Below are 23296 nucleotides of genomic sequence, written 5' to 3'. Positions count from 1 at the left end.
GTCACGTTTAATACAAGATATATTATGCGTGAGTATATTGTCTATCTTTTCCTAGTGAATTTGCATCTAATTTATTGAGTTTAATTAAGAATTAATTATATTTTAGCCACTATGGATGCTATTTTGAATTTTGTGCAATACTGTTTATTTTAGGTAGCATTTGGCGGAATTTGATGGAGTTTCTGCAGAGAAAGAGAAGAAGCCAAGAAGATGACCAACGAATACCGACGCGGACGCATGGCTCACGCGACCGCGCGGAATGGAGAAAATCGAAATGACGCGATCACGTGCCTGACGCGATCGCGTGGACTGGAATCTTCACAAATGACGCGAACGCATGGACGACGCGGACGCGTCACATGCGCCACGTGCAGAAAATATAGAAAAACGCTGGGGGCGATTTCTGGGCTGTTTTGACCCAGTTCTTAGCCCAGAAATCACATATTAGAAGCTGCAGAATGGACAAATCAAGTGGCTCCCACCCATCAGCTGAAGACTTGTTAATTAATTTGAATTTAAATTCAAATCTTAAATTAGGAAAAGATATTATTTTAAGTTTAATTTTAAATATTAGATTTTAAATTTATTAGGATTAGTTATAAAAAGGGATCTGATGCCATCAGATTGCAAAGGGGGTACATTTTTACCTGAATCCTTAATTTCTCTTTTCCATGAGCAACTAAACCTCCATTGTTAAGGTTAGGAGCTCTGTCTATTATATGGATTGATAATATTATTTTTCTATTTTAATTCATGTTTTGATTTATATTTCAATAATTGTTTTCGTTCTTTATTTTATGAATTTGGGTGGAACGGAAGTATGACCCACGTTCTATTTGAGTTTTTGTAAAACTTGGAAAAACTCTTTACTTGAACAATAGCTTGAAAACATATTATCCTGAATTTCTAATTGTTTGTATTTAACGGGATATGTGACATATAATCCATTTATCTTTGAATAATTAGGATTCTTGTGGCATATAAACTAGGATTTGATCATCACCCTCTAATTGGAATTAATTGACCAAGAAATTGGCAGTTGATGAATTTTAGAGGAGACTAGGAAAGTCTAAGGAATTAGGGTCTAGTCATAAATAGTTTGCCATGAATTAAATCTTGCATAATTAAAATAGTTAATAAGAAAAGTCAATCTAAAAAATAGATAACTCTAAAGCCTTAACTGCCCTCTCCATATATTATTTCCAACTTAATTACTTGCCCTTCTTCAATATTTTTTATATTGTTTAATCTCTTTTATACTGCATCTCAACACCAATTTTTGTTTGTCTAACTAAGCCTATCAAACACTATTGTTGCTTAGTCCATCAATCCTCGTAGGATCGACCCTTACTCTCGTAAGATATTACTTGGTACGACCCGATACACTTCCGGTTAATAAGTGTGGTTGTAAAATACCGTATCAATACACAGACAGAATGAAACAGGAAATACAATAAAATTACACCCAAATGTACCTATTTCACATCATCACATGCATTAGCAAATACATACTTATGCAAAATATGAGAAGGCTTGTAGCTGTGTAAATGTGCTTTATCCTAATTATTACATACTTAAGATAAATAGTATAATCTAAAGCCTAAAAAATATTAAACAAACCTTGGATATGTTGGTTGCATAGAGGAGTTCTGAGAGTATTATGGTCATCATTAGTGTCATTGGATAAATCCAGTATTTGAGTTTGGGTAATTCACTAATTCGTGAATCGAAAATATTTTATAACAAAAAAATTAGTCAAGAAAGGGTTAAAATTTATTATTTTTTGTTTTATTTAATACATTCTGTAATAAATAAAGAGGAGTATTAGAAATCAGCAAATTGTGTGTTTTGTAGCCATTAATTAATCATTATTAGTATTTTTAATGGTGTGAGATTTTATCTAATGATATGAGATTACTCACTTTTTTTTGCTGGCCAAATTTTGATAAAAATACTGACTCCCTAAACTTTCTCGTAAATAAATATTAAATAAGATAATTTTGAATTATTTCAACAATTTTTTTTTCTCCCTAGCATTACATTAAGCCTCCCTTACCTATTGTTCACATATAAGCACCAATAAGACTGTAATTACACTATAAAGAGGTTTTTTTGAAGTGGAGTACAAATCCTTTCAAGTGTTTTTTTGAAATTTATGTTTGGGATGAAAGTAACAGCTTGAACAACAGCTCAAGTGGAGTAACTTGCATATTATACCATCCTCTATTACAATATAGTCTAATAGAGATGCAGAGTAATCTGCAGAATTACAATATATTCCACTAAATTACATAATTTATGTTTCGTGTAATGAGTACCTCTGAAATCTCTATATGGAGTGTATGGATATTGAAAAGCACAACGAAGAAAAGGGTAAATGTGTATAATATAAATAAGTTCTAATATGGTAACACCAAGCCTCAAATGCATAGTGCTTGGTTAAAATGGTGAAACTTGATTTATATGATGAAAACTCGACAAAGCAAAATCGAACCTGGAATTTACTTTAAAATTATGAACTTGTTAGCTAAGTTGTTCTGGTTTTAGAATTTTGGAATGAATTTTACCATATAGATTGCAGATTAAAGAAAAACATTAGTCATATCCGAGTGAAAAATAATTTTAGTTTAAATAATTTTGTTGAGTTATATTTTTTCTAAAGATTTTTTAGCAAAAGTAAAAATAATTTTAGTTTAAATATCTCATACAAAAATATCTTTTTATTTATCTATTATATTTGAGAACAATAATATAAAAATATTTTTTTGTTTATTTATTATATAAAAATATTTTTTTAAGAAAAAAATTATTTAAAAAAATGTAAATAACTTAAAAAAATATTATTTTTAATACTTTTATTTTTATTACTAAAAATTTACTAAACACACTCAAAAAAATTTTAAAAAATATATTTATTAAAAAATATATTTTTTTATCAACTTATTGGCACTAAAACAAGCACTAGGGAATGAAATTGACTTTGTTCCAAGTTTCAACTTTCAACCATTGGAAAAAGATGAAACCCGGGATGCTTTAGAGCCAAAGGCAAAACTCTGGAAAAGAAAAAAAAAAGCAAATTAAAAGAGAAAGTAATTATTTTTTTGTCAAGAAGCTTTGGAAATGTTAGAACTCAGAATCCGCAGGGCTCCTATCACAAAAATATGCAAGTTTAATATAGTGTCAATGATACATTCTAAAACCACCGTTCATGTCATAAAAATTTTGAAATTTATTTTTCTCACAAATACGAATTGATAGAGCTACTAACCCGATTTATTGATTGGAGTTTATTCGGAGAATTTGCTAATCTATCCATCCTTTTGTCTTTTTCATTCCTTCTTCAAGACTTTACTTAATGGGTGAAAGGAGAAGAGGAATTTCATTCGTAAAAAGAAAAAATATAAAATATAAAATAATAAGTAAAAAACTAAAGCAGTGCTTATAAAAAAAATTATATTGTGAATATGAATCGAACACTTACAAAATTGAGATGAACCAAAATTTTTATTAAAAAAATGCCTTGTGCTCTTTGGAAGTTTTAAGGTTAAAAATTATTTTTAAAAACATATGAAGAATGAAAAAATTATATACTATAAAATGAAATCAACCTGCACAATAAATATAAGATATGCTTTTATTATTATTAAATTTGAAATTTATCTTTTATTATAAAATATTCTATTATTTGTCATTCCTACCATGATAGATAAAGCAATTTAAATATTAATATGGTGAATCATATTAAGGCTAATTTTTTTTTGTTATGGAAGTAAAAGTGGTGATATATCTTAATATTGTAATTTTTTGTGTTTTTTAAAACTGTGGAAGTACATAAATTCTTGGGTCGGATTTCTGTACTTAAAATTTTTTATTTTTTTAACACAAATTGGACAGTTCGATTTGTGTACCTCTCAGAAATCGGACGGTCCGATTTCTGTACTTTTACAAATCGGACGGTCCGATTTGTATACTTCTAGAAATTGGATGGTCCGATTTCTGCTTCTCTAGTTAAACAATTCCACATTTGAGTATAACACCCCAATAATCTACATTTAAAAAAAACACCACTACCACTCCAATATTAAAAACAAAAAGTTCTCATTAACGTGCATAATTCACAAAATTTTTGTAATATGTAATTATTACAATGAATGCAATCAACTGTTATAACATTAGAGAAAGTATAGGGAGCCAATGAAGGTTTAAAAAGTATTAGAGATATGATTATTAGTGTTACATTGTCCTGTCAAGTTACGTTTTTAGGATGAGTGATTTCAGGACATGGTATTAGAGTTCCAGATCCGAAAGGTTAAGAGTTCGAATTTTGGTGAACCCAAAATTAGCTTTTTAAAACATGAGATGTTTATTAAGATTTAGCCCATTATACACATTGTACGCTTAGGCCATTGGATACTCTTGTGAACAAAGATCTTATTCGGTTGTATATACACCTCTCTATATGTTTAGTTGGAAGGAAAAAAATAGAGAGAAAAGAAATAAAAAGGAAAAAAAAAAAAAAGAAAAAAATTGAGTAAATTTTTATTTTTTTAGATGTATTTGGATAAAAAAAAAATAAAAAAAAAAGAAATAATATAAGACAATTTTATTCTTATATTATAAAATATATTAAAAAAAATAAAAGGATAATATTGGAAGTAGAGAGAAAATCATTGTTGGAGAAAAAAAAAATTAGTAGATTCTACCAATATTTTTCTATCTCATTTTCTTTTCTCTCCCATTTCTCCTCTCAATCAAACAAAAAAAATAATTATTTTCCTTTCAATTTTTTTCCCTTCCTTTTCCTTCCTCTCATCTTCACCTCAAACAAACACACGATAATGATATTTTGTCTCTTTCTCTATCTCATTCCCTGGTTTCGATTTTCTCTGAATTCAAATCTCAACTAATGTACTAGCACAGTACCACCACATCCTCCTCCTCCTCATTTTAAGCAACAAGCTACAACAACACCACTCACCGAAGGAGAAAGAACAGATCGTTTTTTTGTTCTCCAGAGTTTTTGAAGGCGAAGTGCTTGATGAATTGTGAAGTCCCATTGATTCTGGAGCACGAGAATGAGCAGCAGCTTCAACAGACTTCTTGCTATGGCGATTGCGGAATTAGCTGATGGCGAGGCCGAGGCCGAGGGCGACCCCATGAAAGCCGCTTATGGCGAGGACGAGGCGACGGGGGACTTCGAGGTGGATAGTGACATCAAGGTGGTGATGATGGTGTTAGCGATTCCCCCGATCGTCATGGATTACGACCAGAATGGGAATTTTTCCACCTATGTCGACTTCAACATCACTGTCCATCTAGTAGTCCCCGGCGCCTTCGTCCTCGCCATCAGCGGTTTTCATGACGTCACGATCGCTCTCGGCAATGCCGAGGCCGGCGACGAAGACATCAACATGCACCCGGGCAATGGTGAATTGGTGATATGGCCGGCAACGAGGTAAATTTTTTCTTTTGCCACTGAAGCGAAGTACACTAATTTATGGTAGGATTTTGCCAAGGGCACTTATTAAGAATACAAGAATAGAAACTTTTTATAGAAAGTATAAGGTTCTGAAGTGTTCAAGGATTTTAAATGTATTAAAAAGTTTACTTGTTCTATACAGAATTTCTATTTTAGTATTCTTAATAAGTGCCCTATAAGGGAACTTGTTAGCAAAACTCTTTATAGTATAAAATTTTACTTGTGAGCATCTGTTTGCTTATAAAATTTCTTATAGCCCTGCGGATGGGATCCATATCCGTAATTTTCGGATTAGATTCCTATAAACACCGCAGATCATGAAAAGTTCCTTTTGTAATCATAAATATGCTCCACTTCATCAAAAATCGATATTAACATGACAAAACAATAGGATGTAGTATCCCAACCAACAAGGATTAATCAAATCAAGAGCAAAAATGGCATGTGTTCATACAAGTTGGTAAAGTAGAAATGAAAATACTAACTAAAAAATTATTCAAAATCTAGTTTCTTAATCAGAAGGCTCAAATGCATATCACAAAATTGAATTTAACCCAAGAAGATATTGCTAATTGCATCATCAAGAATGAGGGGCAGAGGAAAAGATGGTAGATGATTTTTTAAAAAGTAATTGTACATATACACGTTGTGTTATTTTTCTACATTCCTATGTTTCTAATTTTGTCTGATCTTTGATTTTATTATTCCTTATCTATTCTGAATAAAGTATGATCTTAATGTGAACAATTTTAAGGGATTTGATCACATGGAATATTTGATCCCTTTTAGCGGGATTAGAATATTTATAATAAATGAATGAACCAACCATTGAGGCCCATACTTTAATATCAACACAATTCTACTTTTTGACCATTACCATGGCCACAGCAAGTTCTTCATGCCTTTGGTTGACATCTTTTTTGACCTTCGATATGCATAGACCAAGATATTTAGCAGCAGCACACCCATGATTGTTTTAATTCTTGGCTCTTGGATGCCCTTAGTAATGAGTTCCATGATTCCTTTTCTATTTCTGCAGAATTGGAGAACAGGTTGATTTCTCGGTTTGATTCTCAATTCTGGATCACAGAAAAGAGAATTGCACTTCTTATTTCTCTTTGTGTGCACAAGCCTCAATAATTCTTTTGGTTTGGAAGAGATCAATAGTTTGTTGAAGTGTTCTCACATTTCAAATATATCGTTTTCCTGCTTCAATTGGATAACACTGCAAATATTTTTAAGAAGCTTACCTTACAGACGAGTTTAGTGTACAATCCATTATGTGGAGTTGAGAATTAAGAAGCTTGAAACTTTTAAAAACATTAGAGTTGAGGATTGTGAATTTGTGACGTGTTGTGTGTGTGTGTGTGTGTGTGTGTGTGGATTGTGGTATTGCGACACCTTTGCATGAAAATTGTGAATTTGTGATCCTTAAAAACGTACATAATTCTTACACGATATCAATTGGCTGAGTTTGAGGTAATATCTCTGTTCCCTTAATGAATTATGTTTAGGAACAAATTTTCACCTTTCATAATGATATATGAAATCTGTGTTTACTTGAATTTGTTGCAGCTGTGTGTCCTTGGTAATCTTTGCCCAGAAACTGTGGAGGAAGCTTTTGCTATGGTTCCATCTATAAAGGTGGTAGTCATTTGTTCCATCTATAGTCTTATCATAAACACATTGTCTATTTTTATTTTTATTTTTTTTTTCTAATTTTTGCTTTTTGATTTCTTTAAATTTGTTTTCGGATTCACTTTGTGCTTCTCATAAATTGACAATGAAAAGTGAGGCTCACAAAGTGGTACTCCCCATATTCTCCAAATGAAAGATCTAAGATAAATACTTACTTGCTTTGTTGCCTCATTGCTTAACATCTTCGATTTGGTTCTTTCAGGTGCGAGCTTTGTTTGATGATGCTGGAAAACAGGTTGATGTAGCCACATCCTCTATATCGTACAGGTTTGTTAATTCTTAGTACAGAAGAAGGCATGATGTGTTGCTAGACTTTTGCTCATGTTCATTAGAAATCATTCAAAATCATTATGTGATGCCATAATGGTTGGCTTGACATTTCCCTGATCTGCATTTGAAAGTGCATCCATTTACACGTGCGCATTGAATTATTAGATTGCATAGATAGTAGAGAACTTATGAGTGCAGTATTAATAAATCTTTTGTTTGTTGATCAGTGCAATATTATTTTGAGTGGAATATAATTTGATGAAGTTCATAAGACTGATGCAGCAACTAAGTGGCCTTTATGTTCATCTGAGAATCGGCCCCTATATCTGTGTTGATGGAATTTCGGTAAACTCTTTGTATCATGCTTTATTTGTTCTAACTCAGACTGGAAGATTAAGAAGTTAGGAAATGAATGCAATGGTAATCAATAAGAATTAACTAATATATGTGACTTTGGACTTAAGAGCATCAGCCTATGATTTTACATTACTAGAATGGAGTTAAAAATGTGTAGTCACATTGCCTTCATTACTTATATTCTATTGGATCTGAAGAAACTAGAGATGCAATGGTAGTATATTTTGGCATTGTAGTCAGATTCTATTAATGAAATTGGAGAGAGAATTTTAGGCTCTCAATTGAGGAAACTGCTATGTCATGATCATTTATGAATTGTGACTGGTGTTTTATTTTTTATAAACTGTTATTGTCATGATCATTCTACCTTGCTCACTCATTACTTATTTAACCCATGATTTTAGTTTAGGTTATTTACCTACAAGCATAAACTACTACCGACTATCAAGTATAGTGGTTGGCAGTATGTTTTCATCCTTCCATCTATTGGTGAGTGGTGACTATGTATTTTGTTGCGCTAAGAAGTTTATCCACTTTGGATCATAAAGTGAGTATTGTTTGACAAATGGTGCACTCTGTGGTGTTTTTCAGATGAAATTAATGAAAAACAATTAGTATATTAACTGTTTTTAGAATTGGCTGAAGCAGACAGTGAGTCGTTTCTACTTTTCTTTGCTACTGAGAAAGTACTTTTCCTTTTTAACAATAGTGTTGCAGGTAAACATATTCATATATGTGAATTGTGAATAATTGTGTTTTGTAATATGTTGTTGTGTGATGTTACTGTTTATATGTCTAAAAGAATTAGATATCATGGATTATACTTGTTCACTTGTTCTTTGGTTCTGTTCAGTGAGATCCTCCTGTTATTGTTCATTTTGTTATTAAAAAAAGTTTGTTTAAAAATATTTTAGGAATAAATAAATTTTAAAATGTGAAAAATAATTTTATTAAATTATTTTATATAGAAATATGCTTCTAAATAAAATTTCTGTTTTGCGAGACCCTTAAAAATGTGGATATCATATGCGATCCAATCCAATGAAAATTGTGAGGATTGGATCCAAATTACGGTCATATTTGATTTTATCTGCATATATTCCTAAGTGGTTATATCAATGGGTATATTCTATCCATGAAGTGCTTAAAAAAATTAGTTTTAAATACATTTAGACTGTTTTGGCTATTTATTATTGTACCCCAAACATTTCTATAAAAATATATAGGGTTTAGCTATTATTATAAGCTTATCATTTTTTTTATAAGATGGAGCAGCTAGAAAGTATAAAGTTATTAGGTAACAAAACAGAAAATTAAACTGTAATTATCGGTATTGTCATCAACAATTAGAAGGATCAAAATTAATCTATTCTTTGTAGTTTTTAATCGACTTGTTGATAACTTTCGCAACACCTACTTTTTTATTTTTAAATATTCTGTTATTCCTTTCTAGCAAAGTATTCTAGATAATAGTACAAAACCCATCAACAGACAATGATCCGATAAACTTCTCTACCACTTTTTAAGTTACGTCTTAGAAAACTCTTCAACCCATTCTACACTAACCAACACCCGATCAATGTGACTATACGATTGATCCTGAACCAAGTAAACTTGCGGTCATTTGTCTCTAAATTCACCAGCTTTTAAAATTTTTCGCTTTTCCGCTACTGCTAATAATGAATTGGCTCCTTTCCTCTCATCCACGGTTAAAGTCATCCATGTAGCAAATTGGGACTTGACATAACCCAAATAGATAAAACTCAACTCTTCCTACATAGTCAGTTTGTCCTCTCTAGCATGTGCACCGTACACCGAGTAAATTGCACAATTGAAATTATTATTTGTCAACACCCTTTTCACACACAACCATCTCTCCCCTTTATAATAATTACTCGACTTAAACATCATGTCGTCCCACATCAGCAATAAATCCTAGAAGCACCATCCGATCCCATAAATTCTCAACTCACATCATTTTCCTAAATTTGCACTACATCAAACTTACTCACCACCTATTTCTTCGTTTTTATCAATCCTAACATGTTTACCTTATCTTTTCTCATAAAATTTTTCACCATTTCCAACTTTTTGACACCCTTTAAACCCCTCGCATTTAAAACATAATGGTACGTATACGTTTTATGGGTTATTTCTCAGCATTTCTACCTATTTAATTTCTTTTACCTTTGGTTTTATTATTCCTTGTCTTTTCTCAATAAAATATGATATTAATGTAAACAATTTTAAGGGATTTGATCTCTGGGATTAGAATATTTGTAATAAATGAATGTTCCAACCCTTAAGGCTCAATTCTACTATTTGACCTTTATCATGGCCAATGAGCAGAAACTATGACAGTCCTTAATGGAGTTCAATAGCAGTTTAGGTGATCTGATGGAGCTTTAACCTCTATTTTTTTATGATAGTGGTGTTGCCGAGGCTGCTTCAATTGCCTAGGTAAGATTTATGAATTTGAGTTCCAATTGCTCTTGCACCCCTGTTTCTGGAACTATCTCATGTTGTAACCAATCAGCCTCTTAGTCTGGTTTCATAATCAACAGCTTTGTTTTTTGCAGACATGATCTGCGATTGCAGAGGAAGCATTCACCCTTTGCGGACTTCGCCCTATACTCCTCGTTGCTGAGATGCCTCAACCCAACGCCCCATCAATGGATTTGGCACTGTATCTGTCCGCTTGGTGCTGTCAGCTTCCCCATTCCATCCTGATGAATATGGTGGAAGTGCTTAACCTTGTTCCAGGGAGCTCCACGGCCTCATGCAGCAGTATAAGTAGCATGATGGGAGGTGTTGTTGGGGGAGATGTACCTTGGAAACTCTTTAACAAGGGCTCTTCTTTGGTTGAAGGAGGTGTTGTATTTGTCACCCATCATACTGCATTGGTGGTATGAAGCTCAGATGTTTGTGACATCCTTTCTGTATCATCTACTGAATATGCTAAATCTTTGTTATGGTTACCACTAAGGCTACATTGCTTGTTTACGCCCAACTTTATAGGCCAGATGGAATTCGGGAGGGTTTAATGCCATATACTGCATGGAAATACAAATAGACATAGACATAACAATACACAATTTTTCTTGGTTTGTTTGGTAAATAATACACAACATAATACACAAATCACAATTATATTAAAAAGTCAATATTATTCCTCTCTTTCCATCATCAACACCATATCACATTAACACCAATATTTTCAGTCACTACCAATATTTTCAACAACTCAAATATAGAAACAACAAAACCTAAATTTGCAGGAAGATGACATGGAAAACACTGTGAATGGCTTAAATACGGGGGAGAGAGGGAGAGAGAGAGTTGTTGTCATGGGAGAGAAGCAAAAGACAGCATGTTGGTGAGAGTGAAGGAGAAGAAGGGAAGGGTTGGAGAAGGAGAGTAGATTTGGGGAATTTTCACAAAATATTAAAGGTAGAAATGAATAAAAATTGTGTGTCTCAACTTACTCAAGAGACAAAACACACGTCTATTGTGTGCAACCGTGTAACACTGTTTCCTTCAAAAAATTGTGTCTTTCCATCCAAACGGTAGACATGTACCACCATGTCTATGTATTAGATGGACAAACCCACTAACTAAACACTGTCTTATCTCTTTCTTTCTAAGGGTATTTAAGAGGATTTTGATCTTCAGATGTTAGTAGTTATCACTTAAACAGATAAAAAAGTCAGAGATTGATTTGTCATTTTTTCTAATTTTTAAATATGATCCACTTCATCAAAATTCAATATTAACATGATAAAACAATAGGAAGTGGTATCCAAACCAACAAGGATTCATCAAATCAAGAACAAAAATAGCATGTGTTCATACAACTTTGTTAACTAGAAATGAAAATACTAATTAAAAAAAAATTATTCAAAACCTAGTTTCTTAATCAGAAAGTTCAAATGCATATCATAAAATTGAAATTAACCTAAAAAGATATTGCTAATTGCATCATCAAGAATGAGGGGCAGAGGAAAAGATGGTAAGTGATTTTTTAAAAAGTAATTGTACATTTACACGTCATTCCTATGTGTCTAATTTTTTCTGATTTTTGATTTTATTATTCCTTATCTATTCTAAATAAAGTATGATCTTAATATAAACAATTTTAAAGGATTTGATCTCATGGAATATTTGATCCTTTTTAATGGGATTAGAATATTTATAATAAATGAATGAACCAACCATTGAGGCCCATAATTCAATATCAACACAATTCTACTTTTTGACCATTACCTTGGCCATAGCAAGTTTTCATGCCTTTCGTTGACATCTTTTTTTACCTTCGATATACATAGACCAAGATATTTAGCAGCAGCACACCCATGATTGTTTTAATTCTTGGCTCTTGGATTCCCTTAGTAATGCGTTCCATGATCCCTTTTCTATTTTTCTGCAGAATTGGAGAACAGATTAATTTCTCGGTTTGATTCTGCATCACATAAAAGAGAATTGCACTTTATTTCTCTTTGTGTGCACAAGCCTCAATAATTCTTTTGGTTAGGAAGAGATCAATAGTTTGTTGAAGTGTTCTCACATTTCAAATATATCCTTTTCCTGCTTCAATTGGGTAACACTTGAAATATTTTAAATATTTTTCTAGAAACATTTTTGGAGCTTCTGGAGCCATATATTTTGAAGGATACAATATCAAATCTAAGTTTTGGCTTTTACATTTTTATTCTTAATTCTTCTAATACCTCTCTTCTTTGTATTTCTGGCCGTCTGCTCAAAATTATGCAAGAACCGCTAGAGCATTATAGTGCTAAAGGGTGGTTACAGCGGGTTGAATAAAGTGATCATTTCAGTAGTATATCTTTTTCATTGGTTGTGACATTAAATAAAAAGGATCTTCTATTGAAAAATATATTCCATTGGCCTTCAAATGCTAATAAAGTGTCTAGACATACCTGACAGCAATTTATTTACTGCATGTAGTTAAATATACTTTTCTTCTTTTTGCCTCTTGTTTTTTTACCAGGTAATTATTTTTGCTATTCTTTTATCTTCTTTCATTTCATTTTATTTGTCGTCTGAATTAAAGGTATGGCAATAGTTCTCTCTAAAGATTATCCCTCTTTTCAAAGGTTTTGGGATTGGTCCTGATGGCGAAAAGTATAGATGAGGATCCAAAGTTCACCCAAGGCACTGCTCATGTCTAATCCTTTCAATTCTGAGACTCTGCTTGTGCTTTCATTTTTGTATGCATGTTCTTATTTATATATGCTTACTACTCATTAAAAAATTACTTACAGAATGTATTATTGTTATTATTACGTTTTCTAATATAAACATGATTTGTTCTCTAGGTTGGTATTATTGGTGGTTGAACTAGTATCAAGAATGATAATCCCCATAGTTCGATTATCTTTTTGCTATTGCTGTTGATCCATTTACCTTGAAGTTGTCCCAAATTTGCTAATTACAGTTAGTGTTTGATTTGGTGAGTGTAGAGTAATGCATTTGGACACAAATGGAAATAATACAAGTAGAAATTACGATGATAAGAGTGAGATTGCATTATAAATAAAACCACCACTAAATTAATTTATGTTAGTATTTAACATGCTTTTTAGCAGAAAAATTACATTGTCTAGTAATAATAAATTCAGGTGTCTTATTCCCCTTCTTCTTAATTAAGAGTCGCGTTGGCTTTCCAATAATTATACGATCGTACCTCATCACCATCACTACGATCTTTTTAACATCATTTTTTCTTCTTTCAAGCTTTCTAATGAGAAAGTGTTACCATTCCCTTACCATATTTCTTGTCCAACGTGATTTCTTCCTTTCCAAAAAGTCTCGCTTGCTTCTTGCAATGTCATTTTAGGTAACAATCATTCTCCACCAAATAAAACATTTACATATTATTTTCAATCTGTTTGGTAACTGAGAAATCGTAATGTCTTTCGTATGAATAAAAATTGACTGAATTGAGTATTTATTCTAAATACAATCTTTAAGCTTGGAATGAATTGTTAAAATTTTTCTGAAACAAAAATATTTGGTGAAAATGCATAGTTGCAGGTAGAGCTGTCAAAACGAGTCCAAACTCGGTGTTAAAATTTTGTGTTTGCTCCAAGTTTTCTTAATAGTTCTAGTAGATTCAATTTTTGTTGAAGGATTCTTCAATCCAAGGTGTGTCTTTAAGCCCGTTCTACTAAAAACAGAAATAATGTCTTATTGGATAATTTAATAGGTTAAAGAGGAATGAGAGGGAAGGTTACGGCGGTATAAGGGAGCTGGCGACGGTGGTCTGGCGGTGGGTGACGGCAGATGTTCGGCGAATAGGGAGATCAGAGGTTCCTTTTCAGACCTTCAATGGCATCTCAGGCATGAATGGTGGCTACCATGGAGTAGAAACCATCATTGAAGACCACGGAGGAGCGCACAGCAGCTGGAGAAGAAGGAGTGGAATTCCCGCCAATGTTTGGGCTGGGTTATCCGGCCCAGACAATGACAAAGAAAAAAACGGAATGAGAGGGTGCGGAATAACAACTAGATAGTTTCAAAATCAGTAATGAGCAAGGTTAGCCATCGATTTCCTCATTCCTAATCCAATCCTGGTTCGCCGTCGCCATGAGCAACGATAATCAGAGGTTGTTGAACCGGAACCCGAATCCAGAAAGGCTTCTGGCAATCCCAGTGAAGAAGAGTGATCCGGTGGAGCTGTACAGGCCGTTACGCAATTTGGTAACGAGAAAATACTCAGAGAGCGATGCACAGAAAGTTGAAAGCGTTCTGGAAACCCTCAACAAATGCCGTAGCGACATGGTGGAGCGAGGGGACCTCTCCCTTCCCATGCAACGTGACTGCCTCATTCACTACTTCAAATGTCTTTGCATGGTTGACCCACTCTTCACCGCTATCTCCTCCGACTCCCATTCCGACCCCATCGTCTTTGTCTGGTACGACGCCTTCAACTCTGAGCATGAGAATGGGGTCTCCTCGCAGCGCAACAGCATCCAATTGGAGAAGGCTTCTGTTCTCTTCAACCTTGGCGCCGTATGCAGCCAGATTGGGGCCTCTTGCGACCGCACCACCCCCCTTGGCCGTCACGTTGCAATCGACGCCTTCAATGCCGCCACCAAATTCTTCTTGAAACTTTGGCAGGTTCTCGCCAAGGACGTCTCCGCCACCCTCGACTTGACTCTCCGCTTCGTCGAGAGTCTGCACCGCCTCTGCGGCGCTCAGGCTTTGGAGCTCAGATTAAAGCAACAACTCGACAGCAACAACAACGACGCCGCCGCCAGTTCCGCTCTCCAACAACATGTAATTGCCGTTATGTTTAAATCGGTCAGTCTTCACTCTTGATTGATTTTACATTTACTTTTTTATTTTAGATTTTCAATATGATGATGATGATGATGAGGATGATGTAGGTTTTTGCGAATTATTTTAGAATAAATGATCTGATACTAGGTGATTCGGCTGCAACCGAACATGTCTTCTCATTTGACCGAACCTGGATAGCTCATCTTCATCAGAAGGTGAAATTCTTTACGGTGGAGGCTCATCAGAGGCGATCATCCATCCTACCCAAATCCGAGCTATCTGAAACAGACAGATTGATCCAATCCGGTCCTCTTGATCATGATGCGGTATCTGCCACTGAAAAATTAGTTAGAGGGATTTGTTGCTGGAGTTCATTGGTCCAATCCTGTCCTCTTGATCTTGATGCAGAATTAGTTAGAGAGATTTGGAAGCTTAAGCACAAGTCTATACCGAAGCAAGAACGAATCCCATACCTTGACTTCCTCCTCTCTGAGTACAGCTCTTTCAAGATTATTGATGATGGAAAGCTAGTGGCCAACCCTTGGGACATGCCTCCTCCTTATCCAACAAATTTGGAAATCCTCTCTTCTTCGTCTTTGTCAATTATGCCTCCGATCCCTTTGAAGAAGAGTGAGCCCTTGGACCTCTATGAGTCCCTTCGCAGTTATGTTGCCCTTAAATACTCTGAGAGCGAGGCAGAGAGAGTAGAAGGCCTTTTCAAAATGGTAGACAAAATGCGCAGTGAAATGCAGTGTGATGACCTCTCTCTACCCGTTCGCCCCGTGACTGCCTCATCCAGTATTTGAAATGCCTTTGCATGATTGAGCCTTTGTTCCCCATGACTACCTCACCCAATCCACCTATCTTTGTTTGGTACAATGCATTCAACCCACAACAGGACTCTTCTCAGCACAACATCCATTTGGAGAAGGCCTCTGTTCTCTTCAACCTGGGAGCCCTCTCCACCCACATTACTCTCTCCTGCGATCTCAGCGCCGTTCAAGGCTATCGCCTTGCCATGGACGCATTATATGACGCTTCATATTGGTTCTCCATACTGTGGAAGCTTGAGGCTGAGAATGCATCTGCCACCATTGACTTGTCAGTAAACTGTGTCCAGATGCTGCGCGAGATGATAGCGGCTCAGATTGCCGACTTGACATGGAAGTGTCCTCATTCTCATTCTGATGGATCATCATTAGCTGGATTAGCTGGATATCTTGTATGTATATCATCTAGCTTTTCAGTTGATTTTTTCTTAGTGCAATTGATTGATGTCAATCTTGATTTGTTAGTGTTTGATTGGGATGATGTAGGTTACTCTGCGTTGTCGGAAAGCTTATGATCTGTCGACATTGGGGCCTTTAGCTGAGAATCTTGTTCAATCCTCGATACCTCAATTTCTTGAGTCCAAGATGAAAACCCGCCATGTTCAAACTGATCCTAGTGATGTCACTGAACAATTTCTTTCAGGGTATTGTGAGGCTCAATCCCTGCTTCAAGAGGGATGTCAAACACCATGCTTGGACCTTCTCTCCGAGGTTGGCCCTGTCATGATTAAGGATGGAAATCTTGTGATCAACCTTAGAGGCAATATGGGTCGCATTGGAGGAGATGAGCTCCCAGGAGACCACAGTAACATGACCATAGACAGAAACTAGACAAACTTTAGGAATTAAATATTAACTACAATATTTTCTTCTTTTTATCCTTCTTATTATTCATTATCTGCAACTATAAAAATTCAATGCCTTTTTTATAATTCTATTTTGTAGATCTCTTTTTTGTCTTAAATGCTTAATTGTCAAATTTAGTGACCATTTTTTTAAATAAATAAAAGACGCCTTAAGCATGTCTCAAAATAATAGAGATTAGGTGGCGTGTTGTCTTTTTTATTTTTTATTTTTTTTTGTTAAGGATCATGTTGTTTTCGTGTGAATAAATTTTGACATTATTAAGTGCTTATTCTAAATATAATCTTTATTTATGGAAATGATCATGATCCTTTGCATTTATCTGTAGTTACATTATGCATGACTACATTTTGTTTTGGTCATATAGATTTTGATGTGTGCACCCCATCTTAAAGGCCGTTAAGTTTCTTGCATTTGTGCATGCTTAACTTGTCGATGATGGGAAGTGGTCTGACTTTTTCATTGACTTCTTGTAAATGCCTATAACTTTGCAAGTAGTTCTCTTGATCACTTAATATATAATTGCTTATTGGTTTGCCAAATAAGTAAAGGATCTCCTACCCTTTTAACATGCCCTACCATCTTTGTACTCCTATCTTTTCGTACTCGTATTTTAACTATCATTGTTGTGCGATGCTCTGAATAATTACTAATCAGAATCTGTTTCTGCTTTGGCAGCTGAGAAGGCACACTATGCCGGCAGGGATCCTATCACAGCATTGAAGAAATATCTTTGGAATTGGTCCGGATGGAAAGTATAGATGCGAGGATCCAAAGTCACCCAAGGCACTGCTCATGTCTAATCCTTTCAATTCTGACTATCTATCTGCTTGGTGCTTTATTTTTGTATGCATGTTCTTATTTGTTTATGCTTACTAATCATTAAAAAATTACTTACAGAATGTATTACTGTTATTATTACCTTTTCTAATATAAGCAGGATTTGTTCTCTAGGTTGGTGTTATTGGTGGTTGAACTAGTATCAAGAATGATAATCCCCAAAGTCGGATTATCTTGCTTTGCAGTTTATATATTATCTGGACCATGTAAAATAATATTGTAGTGTTACATCTTTTGCTATTGCTGTTGACCCATTTATCCAAATTTGCTAATTATAGTTGGTGTTTAATTTGGCGCAGAGAAACTCAAACTATGATTTGGTGAGTGTAGATTAACACATTTGGACGCAATTATTCAAAAGCCAACGCGACCCTTAATTAAAAAGAAGGGGGATAAGATTTCTGAATTTGCTAAAAAGCATCTTAAATACTAACATAAATTTAGTGTTGGTTTTATTTATAATGTTAAACCCTCCTTTTCCAAAGTTAAATACAAAAAAAAGTCCACCATCACCACTAGCAACCTCGCTTTTATCGTCAGAATTTCTACCTCTACTATCTCCATTGTATAAATATATAAAAATAGGAATAAATTTTTGTGTTTGGGCCTCCAAGCTTTATTTCTGGTTCGGGTAGATTGGATTTTTGTTGAACAAGAATTCTCCAATCCAAGGTGTGTCTTTAGGCCCGTTTTAGTAAAAACAGAAATAATGTTTTATTGGATAGGTTAAAGAGGAACGGGAGGGTGCGGAAGTTACAAATCCAATTCAGATTTTCATCGATTTACTCATTCCTAATCCTACCCTGGTTCGCCATCGCTATGAGCAACGGTAATCAGAGATTGTTGAACCCGAACCCGAATCCAGAAAGGGTGCTGAAAATCCCAGTGAAGAAGACTGATCCGGTGGAGCTGTACAGGCCGTTACGCAACTTGGCAGCGACAAGATACTCAGAGAGCGATGCACAGAAAGTTTAAAACGTTCTCGAAACCCTAAACAAATGCCGCAAGGACATAGTGGAGCGATTTGGGGACCTCTCATTTTCCATGCAACGTGACTGCCTCATGCACTACTTCAAATGTCTCTGCATGGTTGACCCACTCTTCACGGCTGTCTCCTCCGACGTCGACGCCGGCTCCGACCCGATCACCTTTTTCTGGTACGACGCCTTCCTCCCCGAGCATGAGGATGGGGTCTCCTCGCAGCGCAACAGCATCCAATTGGAGAAGGCTGCTGTTCTCTTCAACCTTGGCGCCGTATGCAGCCAGATTGGGGCCTCTTGCGACCACAACACCGCCCTTGGCCGTCACCTTGCAATGGACGCCTTCAATGCCGCCGCCAAATTCTTCTTCAAACTCTGGAAGGATTTTGCCAAGGGCGTCTCCGCCACCCTCGACTTGACTCTCGTCTTCGCCGAGGCTCTGCACCGCCTCTTCTCCGCTCAGGCTTCCGAGCTCAAATTACAGCAACAACTCCACGACAACAACAACAACAACAACGACGCCGTCGCCAGTCCCGCTCTCCAACAGCATCGAATTGCCGTTTCGTTTAAATCGGTCAGTCTTCACTCTTGATTGGTTTCACATTTATTTTTTCATTTTAGATTTTTAATTTTAATATTATGATGATGATGATGATGAATTGATGATGTAGATTTTTAAGCATTATCAGAGAGCATGTGATCTGATACTTGGTGATTCGGCGGCAATCAAACATGTCTGCTCATTTGACGAAACTTGGATACCTCATCTTCGTCATAAGAAGAAATACTTTCAGGTGCAGGCTCGTCAGACGCGATCATCCATCCTACCCGAATCCCAGCTACCTGATACATTCTCATTGCTCCAATCTTGTCCTGTTGGTCATGATGCAGAATCTGTCACTGAAAAACTAGTTGGAGGGATTTGCAGCCAGGCGTACCATTGGAGACCCAAGCAACAAGGAATATACCTTGACCTCATCCTTTTCGAGTACAGCCCTTTCAAGATTATGGATGGTGGAAAGCTGGTGGCTAACCCATGGGACATGCCTCCTCCTTATCCAACAAATTTCGCAATCCGCTCATCTTCGTTTCCGTCACATATTCTGGCATTTCCTTTGAAGAAGACTGAGCCCTTAGACCTCTACGGGACTCTGCGCAACTACTTTGTCTTCAAATACTCTGAGAGCATGGCAGAGAGAGTAGAAGGCCTTCTTCAAATGCTAAACAAATTGCGTAGTGAAATGCTGCGTGATGACCTCTCTCTACCCGTTCGCCGTGACTGCCTCATCCACTATTTCAAATGCCTTTGCATGATTGAGCCTTTGTTCCTTATGACTGACTTGCCTAATCCGCCTATCTTTGTTTGGTACGATGCCTTCAACCCACAACAGAAGTCTTCTCAGCACCATATTCATTTCGAGAAGGCCTCTGTTCTCTTCAACCTGGGAGCCCTCTGCACCCAAATTGCTCTCTCCTGCGATCTCACCACCATCCAAGGCCATCGCCTTGCTAAGGACGCCTTAAATGATGCTTCACATTGGTTTTTCAGACTGCCTCTTGAGGCTAAGAAGGTATCTGCCACCATTGACTTGTCCATAAACTGTGCCAGGATGCTGCATGAGATAATATCCGCTCAGATTGCCGACTTGGAATGGAATTTTCCTCATTCTCGTTCTGATAGATCATCATTACCTGTATATCCTCTATGTATCATTATCTAGCTTTTCATTAGCGCATTTGATTGATGTCAATCTTGATTTGTTAAATTGTTTGATTGGGATGATGTAGGTTACTCTGCTTTATCAGAAAGCTTATGCTCTGTTGACATCTGGGCCTGAGAATCTTGTTCCATCCTCAATACCTCAATATCTTGAGGAGAAGATGAAAACCTACGCAGTTGAAACTGCTCCTACTGATGTCACTGAACAATTTCTATCAGGGTATTGTATGGCTCAATCCGTGCTTCAAAAGAGTTGTCTACCACCATGCTTGGACCTTCTCTCCGAGGTTGGCCCTATCATGATTAAGGATGGAAATTTTGTGACCAACCTTAGAGGCAGTATCAGTCGCATCGGAGGAGATGAGCTCCCAAGAGACCTCAGTAACATGAGCATAAACTGAAACTAGACGAACTTTAGGAATTAGCATTGGAGGAGATGAGCAATCCTCATAGTAGATTTTATGTTGGTTTCTAAAATAGAAAACTACTTATTTAGGTTTTCGAAGTGGCGCCCTCCTTGCACGTGGTGGAGCTGAGGAAAACTGGTGGCTACACACTGGAGTTTCACAAGGCATGTTTCTTAGCTCTGTTAATAACAAAATATTAATCACCTAATAATTAACCATTGTTTTTCGTAGTTTATGTCTCATTTGCTTTTTTTTTAATACTAAAAATGTTGGTACTTTCGCGTTTTCTTCTTTTTAATTATTATAATGGCTTATGATTAAAATTAAATTTCAATTGGTTTAATAATAATAATAATAATAATAATAAATTGTTGTAAAATCACTTTTTTGAAAATTAGAAACAAATGCATATACTCCTAGTTGTTATTTATTGAAGCTAACCTTGTTCATTACTGATTTTATATGCAGTTCTAAAAAAACTTCTCTTCACGGTTGCAGGACATAGTTTGGCATAATGAAAAAAAAAATTGAGGAATAAAAGGTACAGCCTATTCTTTTTTGCTCTAATATATATATCTTATTTTTAATAACAAAATGTTCAAATAGATTTGATGCCAGCCAACTCACTAAAATTAAGATACATTCTAGTATCAAAGAATAGTGATAATAGGCATGTTTATACAATAGAATTAGAAAATAGATTTTGGCGAATTTGTTATATCATTTTATGGTATGCTTTATCTCAGAGTTTTTTCTATTGATCTTTCTAATGATTAAATAATTGGATGGATTATAGTCACAAAAAAAAATAATTGGATGTATTATGTGTTGTGTTGCACTGGCACAGGTGCTGTAGACACCATGCAATTATCCCGGTTCATGGAATTATGAATGAGATAGAGTAACTTGTTAAATTTGGAGAGTTTTAAAATTAAATTTGAGAGTAAATTAAACTTTTGTATATAGTTCTTTCATATCTTAATTTGAATATAGTTCACTCTTCCCACAAAGAAAAGTAGTGATAAAAGATTTCGGATTTTGAACATGTAATATAATTGAACATAAGTATTCTATGAACTACTATGTGTGTGACAATTCTTTGGATTCAGTTTTGGAACAACAGTTTTATTGTAAATTCTATTTTTTCCAACACAGTTATTTAATCTGGATCATAAAATAACGTGCTGGTTGTGGCATTATACTACTGTTCCCATATTATAACTAATTTCAAAAGAAAAATTATAGAAATGAACTTGTTTAGTTTTCCTCCATGGTAATGTTACTGTGGTGGTCTCCAGCAAAGCTCGTCTCCTCCAATGCCAACGTTACTACCTCCAATGATATTATCATTGGAAGAGACCGTATTGTAGATAGCATGATGATAGTGTATGAATAAGCATGTCATGAATAGTGGCACCCTCTTGACATGCTGACTGACTTAAAAATCTACTATTAAATAAAATAGTATTATAGATTAGATACTTATATTTTAGTTCAATTCGTTTCATTTTTCGAGTAAACTAAGCCAACCATTGAGTTTAGACTCGTTTTGAAGGCTCTACTTGCAACTACGCATTTTCACCAAATATTTTTTTCGTTATAAAAATATTAACAATTCATTGCTTAAAGATTGTATTTAAAGTAAATATTTAATTCTGTCAATATTTATTCACACAAAAGACAACACAACAAAAAAAGGCAACACGCCATCTAAGGGGTCTTTTATTTATTTAAAAAAAATGGACACTAAATTTGATAATTAACCATTTAGGACAAAAAAAGAGATCTACCAAATAGAATTATAAAAGACACTGAATTTTTATGTAGAGTTGCAAATAATGAATAATAAGGGTAAAAAGAAGAAAATATTGTAGTATTATCACTATTCTAATGAATACAATCTTTAATCACAGAATGAATCGTTAATATTTTCCTAACGAAAAAAAAAAGGTGAAAAAAAAAGGTGAAAATGCATAGTTGCAAGTAGAGCCTTCAAAATGAGTCTAAACTTAATGGTTGGCTTGGTTTATTCGAAAAATCAAACGAATTGAACTAAAATATAAGTATTTAATCTATAATATTATTTTTCTAATAGTAGATTTTTAAGTTAGTGGATTTTCAGCATCTCAAACTCCTCAGATGGGTTGTCACTATTCATAACATGTGTATTCATACACTATCATCATGCTGCCTACAATGCAGTCTCTTCCAATGAAATTATGCTAATAAATAGGAGGTAGTAACATTGGCATTGGAGGGGACAAGCTTGCTGGAGACCACCACAGTCTCTTCCAATGAAATTATGCTAATAAATAGGAGGTAGTAACATTGGCATTGGAGGGGACAAGCTTGCTGGAGACCACCACAGTAACACTACCATGGAGGAAAACTAAACAAGTTAATTTCTATAATTTTTCTTTTGAAATTAGTAGTAATATGAGAATAGTTGTATAATGCCAGAACTAGCACGTTATTTTATGATCAAGATTAAATAACTATGCTAAAAAAATAGAATTTACAATGAAACTGTTGTTCCATAACTAAATCCA

At 35.0% G+C, this 23296-nt stretch overlaps 4 protein-coding genes across 8 annotated transcripts; all 4 read left to right on the top strand.

Annotated features, from left to right (window-relative positions):
* Positions 1-4834: 4834 nt before the first annotated feature.
* On the top strand, positions 4835-10941 carry LOC107624184 (uncharacterized). 3 transcript variants are annotated; one of them, XM_088505907.1, is made up of 6 exons: positions 4835-5455; positions 6519-7123; positions 7380-7444; positions 7675-7792; positions 10154-10264; positions 10384-10941. In XM_088505907.1, exons 1-2 carry the CDS (start codon positions 5076-5078, stop codon positions 6547-6549), a joined length of 411 nt encoding a protein of 136 aa, XP_088362033.1. In that variant the 5' UTR covers positions 4835-5075; the 3' UTR covers positions 6550-7123; positions 7380-7444; positions 7675-7792; positions 10154-10264; positions 10384-10941. The 3 variants fall into 3 exon arrangements, with proteins under 3 accessions (XP_088362033.1, XP_088362031.1, XP_088362032.1); XM_088505906.1 differs by having other exon boundaries at positions 4932-5455; positions 6519-6958; positions 7055-7123; positions 7380-10264; XM_088505905.1 differs by having other exon boundaries at positions 4891-5455; positions 7380-10264.
* Positions 10942-13333: 2392 nt separating this feature from the next.
* Positions 13334-15912, top strand: LOC148572904 (vacuolar-sorting protein BRO1-like). Its single transcript, XM_088504673.1, has 3 exons — positions 13334-13661; positions 14031-15127; positions 15214-15912. Exons 2-3 carry the CDS (start codon positions 14411-14413, stop codon positions 15910-15912), a joined length of 1416 nt encoding a protein of 471 aa, XP_088360799.1. The 5' UTR covers positions 13334-13661; positions 14031-14410.
* Positions 15913-15923: 11 nt separating this feature from the next.
* On the top strand, positions 15924-17720 carry LOC107624145 (vacuolar-sorting protein BRO1-like). The gene is made up of 2 exons (XM_021115267.2): positions 15924-16328; positions 16423-17720. Exons 1-2 carry the CDS (start codon positions 15924-15926, stop codon positions 16765-16767), a joined length of 750 nt encoding a protein of 249 aa, XP_020970926.1. The 3' UTR covers positions 16768-17720.
* A 422-nt stretch (positions 17721-18142) lies between these two features.
* Positions 18143-23284, top strand: LOC107624089 (uncharacterized). 3 transcript variants are annotated; one of them, XM_088504659.1, is made up of 5 exons: positions 18143-19194; positions 19292-20314; positions 20409-20911; positions 21216-21288; positions 21595-23284. In XM_088504659.1, the coding sequence occupies exons 1-3, from the start codon at positions 18685-18687 to the stop codon at positions 20739-20741; spliced, it is 1866 nt and encodes a 621-aa protein (XP_088360785.1). In that variant the 5' UTR covers positions 18143-18684; the 3' UTR covers positions 20742-20911; positions 21216-21288; positions 21595-23284. The 3 variants fall into 3 exon arrangements, with proteins under 3 accessions (XP_088360785.1, XP_088360786.1, XP_088360784.1); XM_088504660.1 differs by having other exon boundaries at positions 19292-20191; positions 21216-23284; XM_088504658.1 differs by having other exon boundaries at positions 21216-23284.
* Positions 23285-23296: the final 12 nt, after the last annotated feature.

This window comes from Arachis ipaensis, chromosome B2 (genome assembly GCF_059453495.1).
Source record: "Arachis ipaensis isolate K30076 ecotype BB chromosome B2, ASM5945349v1, whole genome shotgun sequence".
Lineage (NCBI taxonomy): Eukaryota > Viridiplantae > Streptophyta > Magnoliopsida > Fabales > Fabaceae > Arachis > Arachis ipaensis.
Note: the sequence above shows the minus strand (reverse complement) of the source record. Positions and strands in the feature narration are given on the sequence as shown.

What these genes read in the sequence shown, in the direction of transcription:
- LOC107624184 (XM_088505907.1), top strand. Translation starts at nt 5,076, where the DNA reads ATGAGCAGCAGCTTCAACAGACTTCTTGCTATGGCGATTGCGGAATTA. An exon ending in GTGATATGGCCGGCAACGAG is followed by an intron (nt 5,456 to 6,518) that starts GTAAATTTTTTC and finishes CTATTTCTGCAG; the next exon opens with AATTGGAGAACAGGTTGATT.
- LOC148572904 (XM_088504673.1), top strand. Translation starts at nt 14,411, where the DNA reads ATGAGCAACGATAATCAGAGGTTGTTGAACCGGAACCCGAATCCAGAA. An exon ending in TTGCCGTTATGTTTAAATCG is followed by an intron (nt 15,128 to 15,213) that starts GTCAGTCTTCAC and finishes AGGATGATGTAG; the next exon opens with GTTTTTGCGAATTATTTTAG.
- LOC107624089 (XM_088504659.1), top strand. Translation starts at nt 18,685, where the DNA reads ATGCAACGTGACTGCCTCATGCACTACTTCAAATGTCTCTGCATGGTT. An exon ending in TTGCCGTTTCGTTTAAATCG is followed by an intron (nt 19,195 to 19,291) that starts GTCAGTCTTCAC and finishes TTGATGATGTAG; the next exon opens with ATTTTTAAGCATTATCAGAG. An exon ending in CTGATAGATCATCATTACCT is followed by an intron (nt 20,315 to 20,408) that starts GTATATCCTCTA and finishes GGGATGATGTAG; the next exon opens with GTTACTCTGCTTTATCAGAA.
- LOC107624145 (XM_021115267.2), top strand. Translation starts at nt 15,924, where the DNA reads ATGATTGAGCCTTTGTTCCCCATGACTACCTCACCCAATCCACCTATC. An exon ending in CTGGATTAGCTGGATATCTT is followed by an intron (nt 16,329 to 16,422) that starts GTATGTATATCA and finishes GGGATGATGTAG; the next exon opens with GTTACTCTGCGTTGTCGGAA.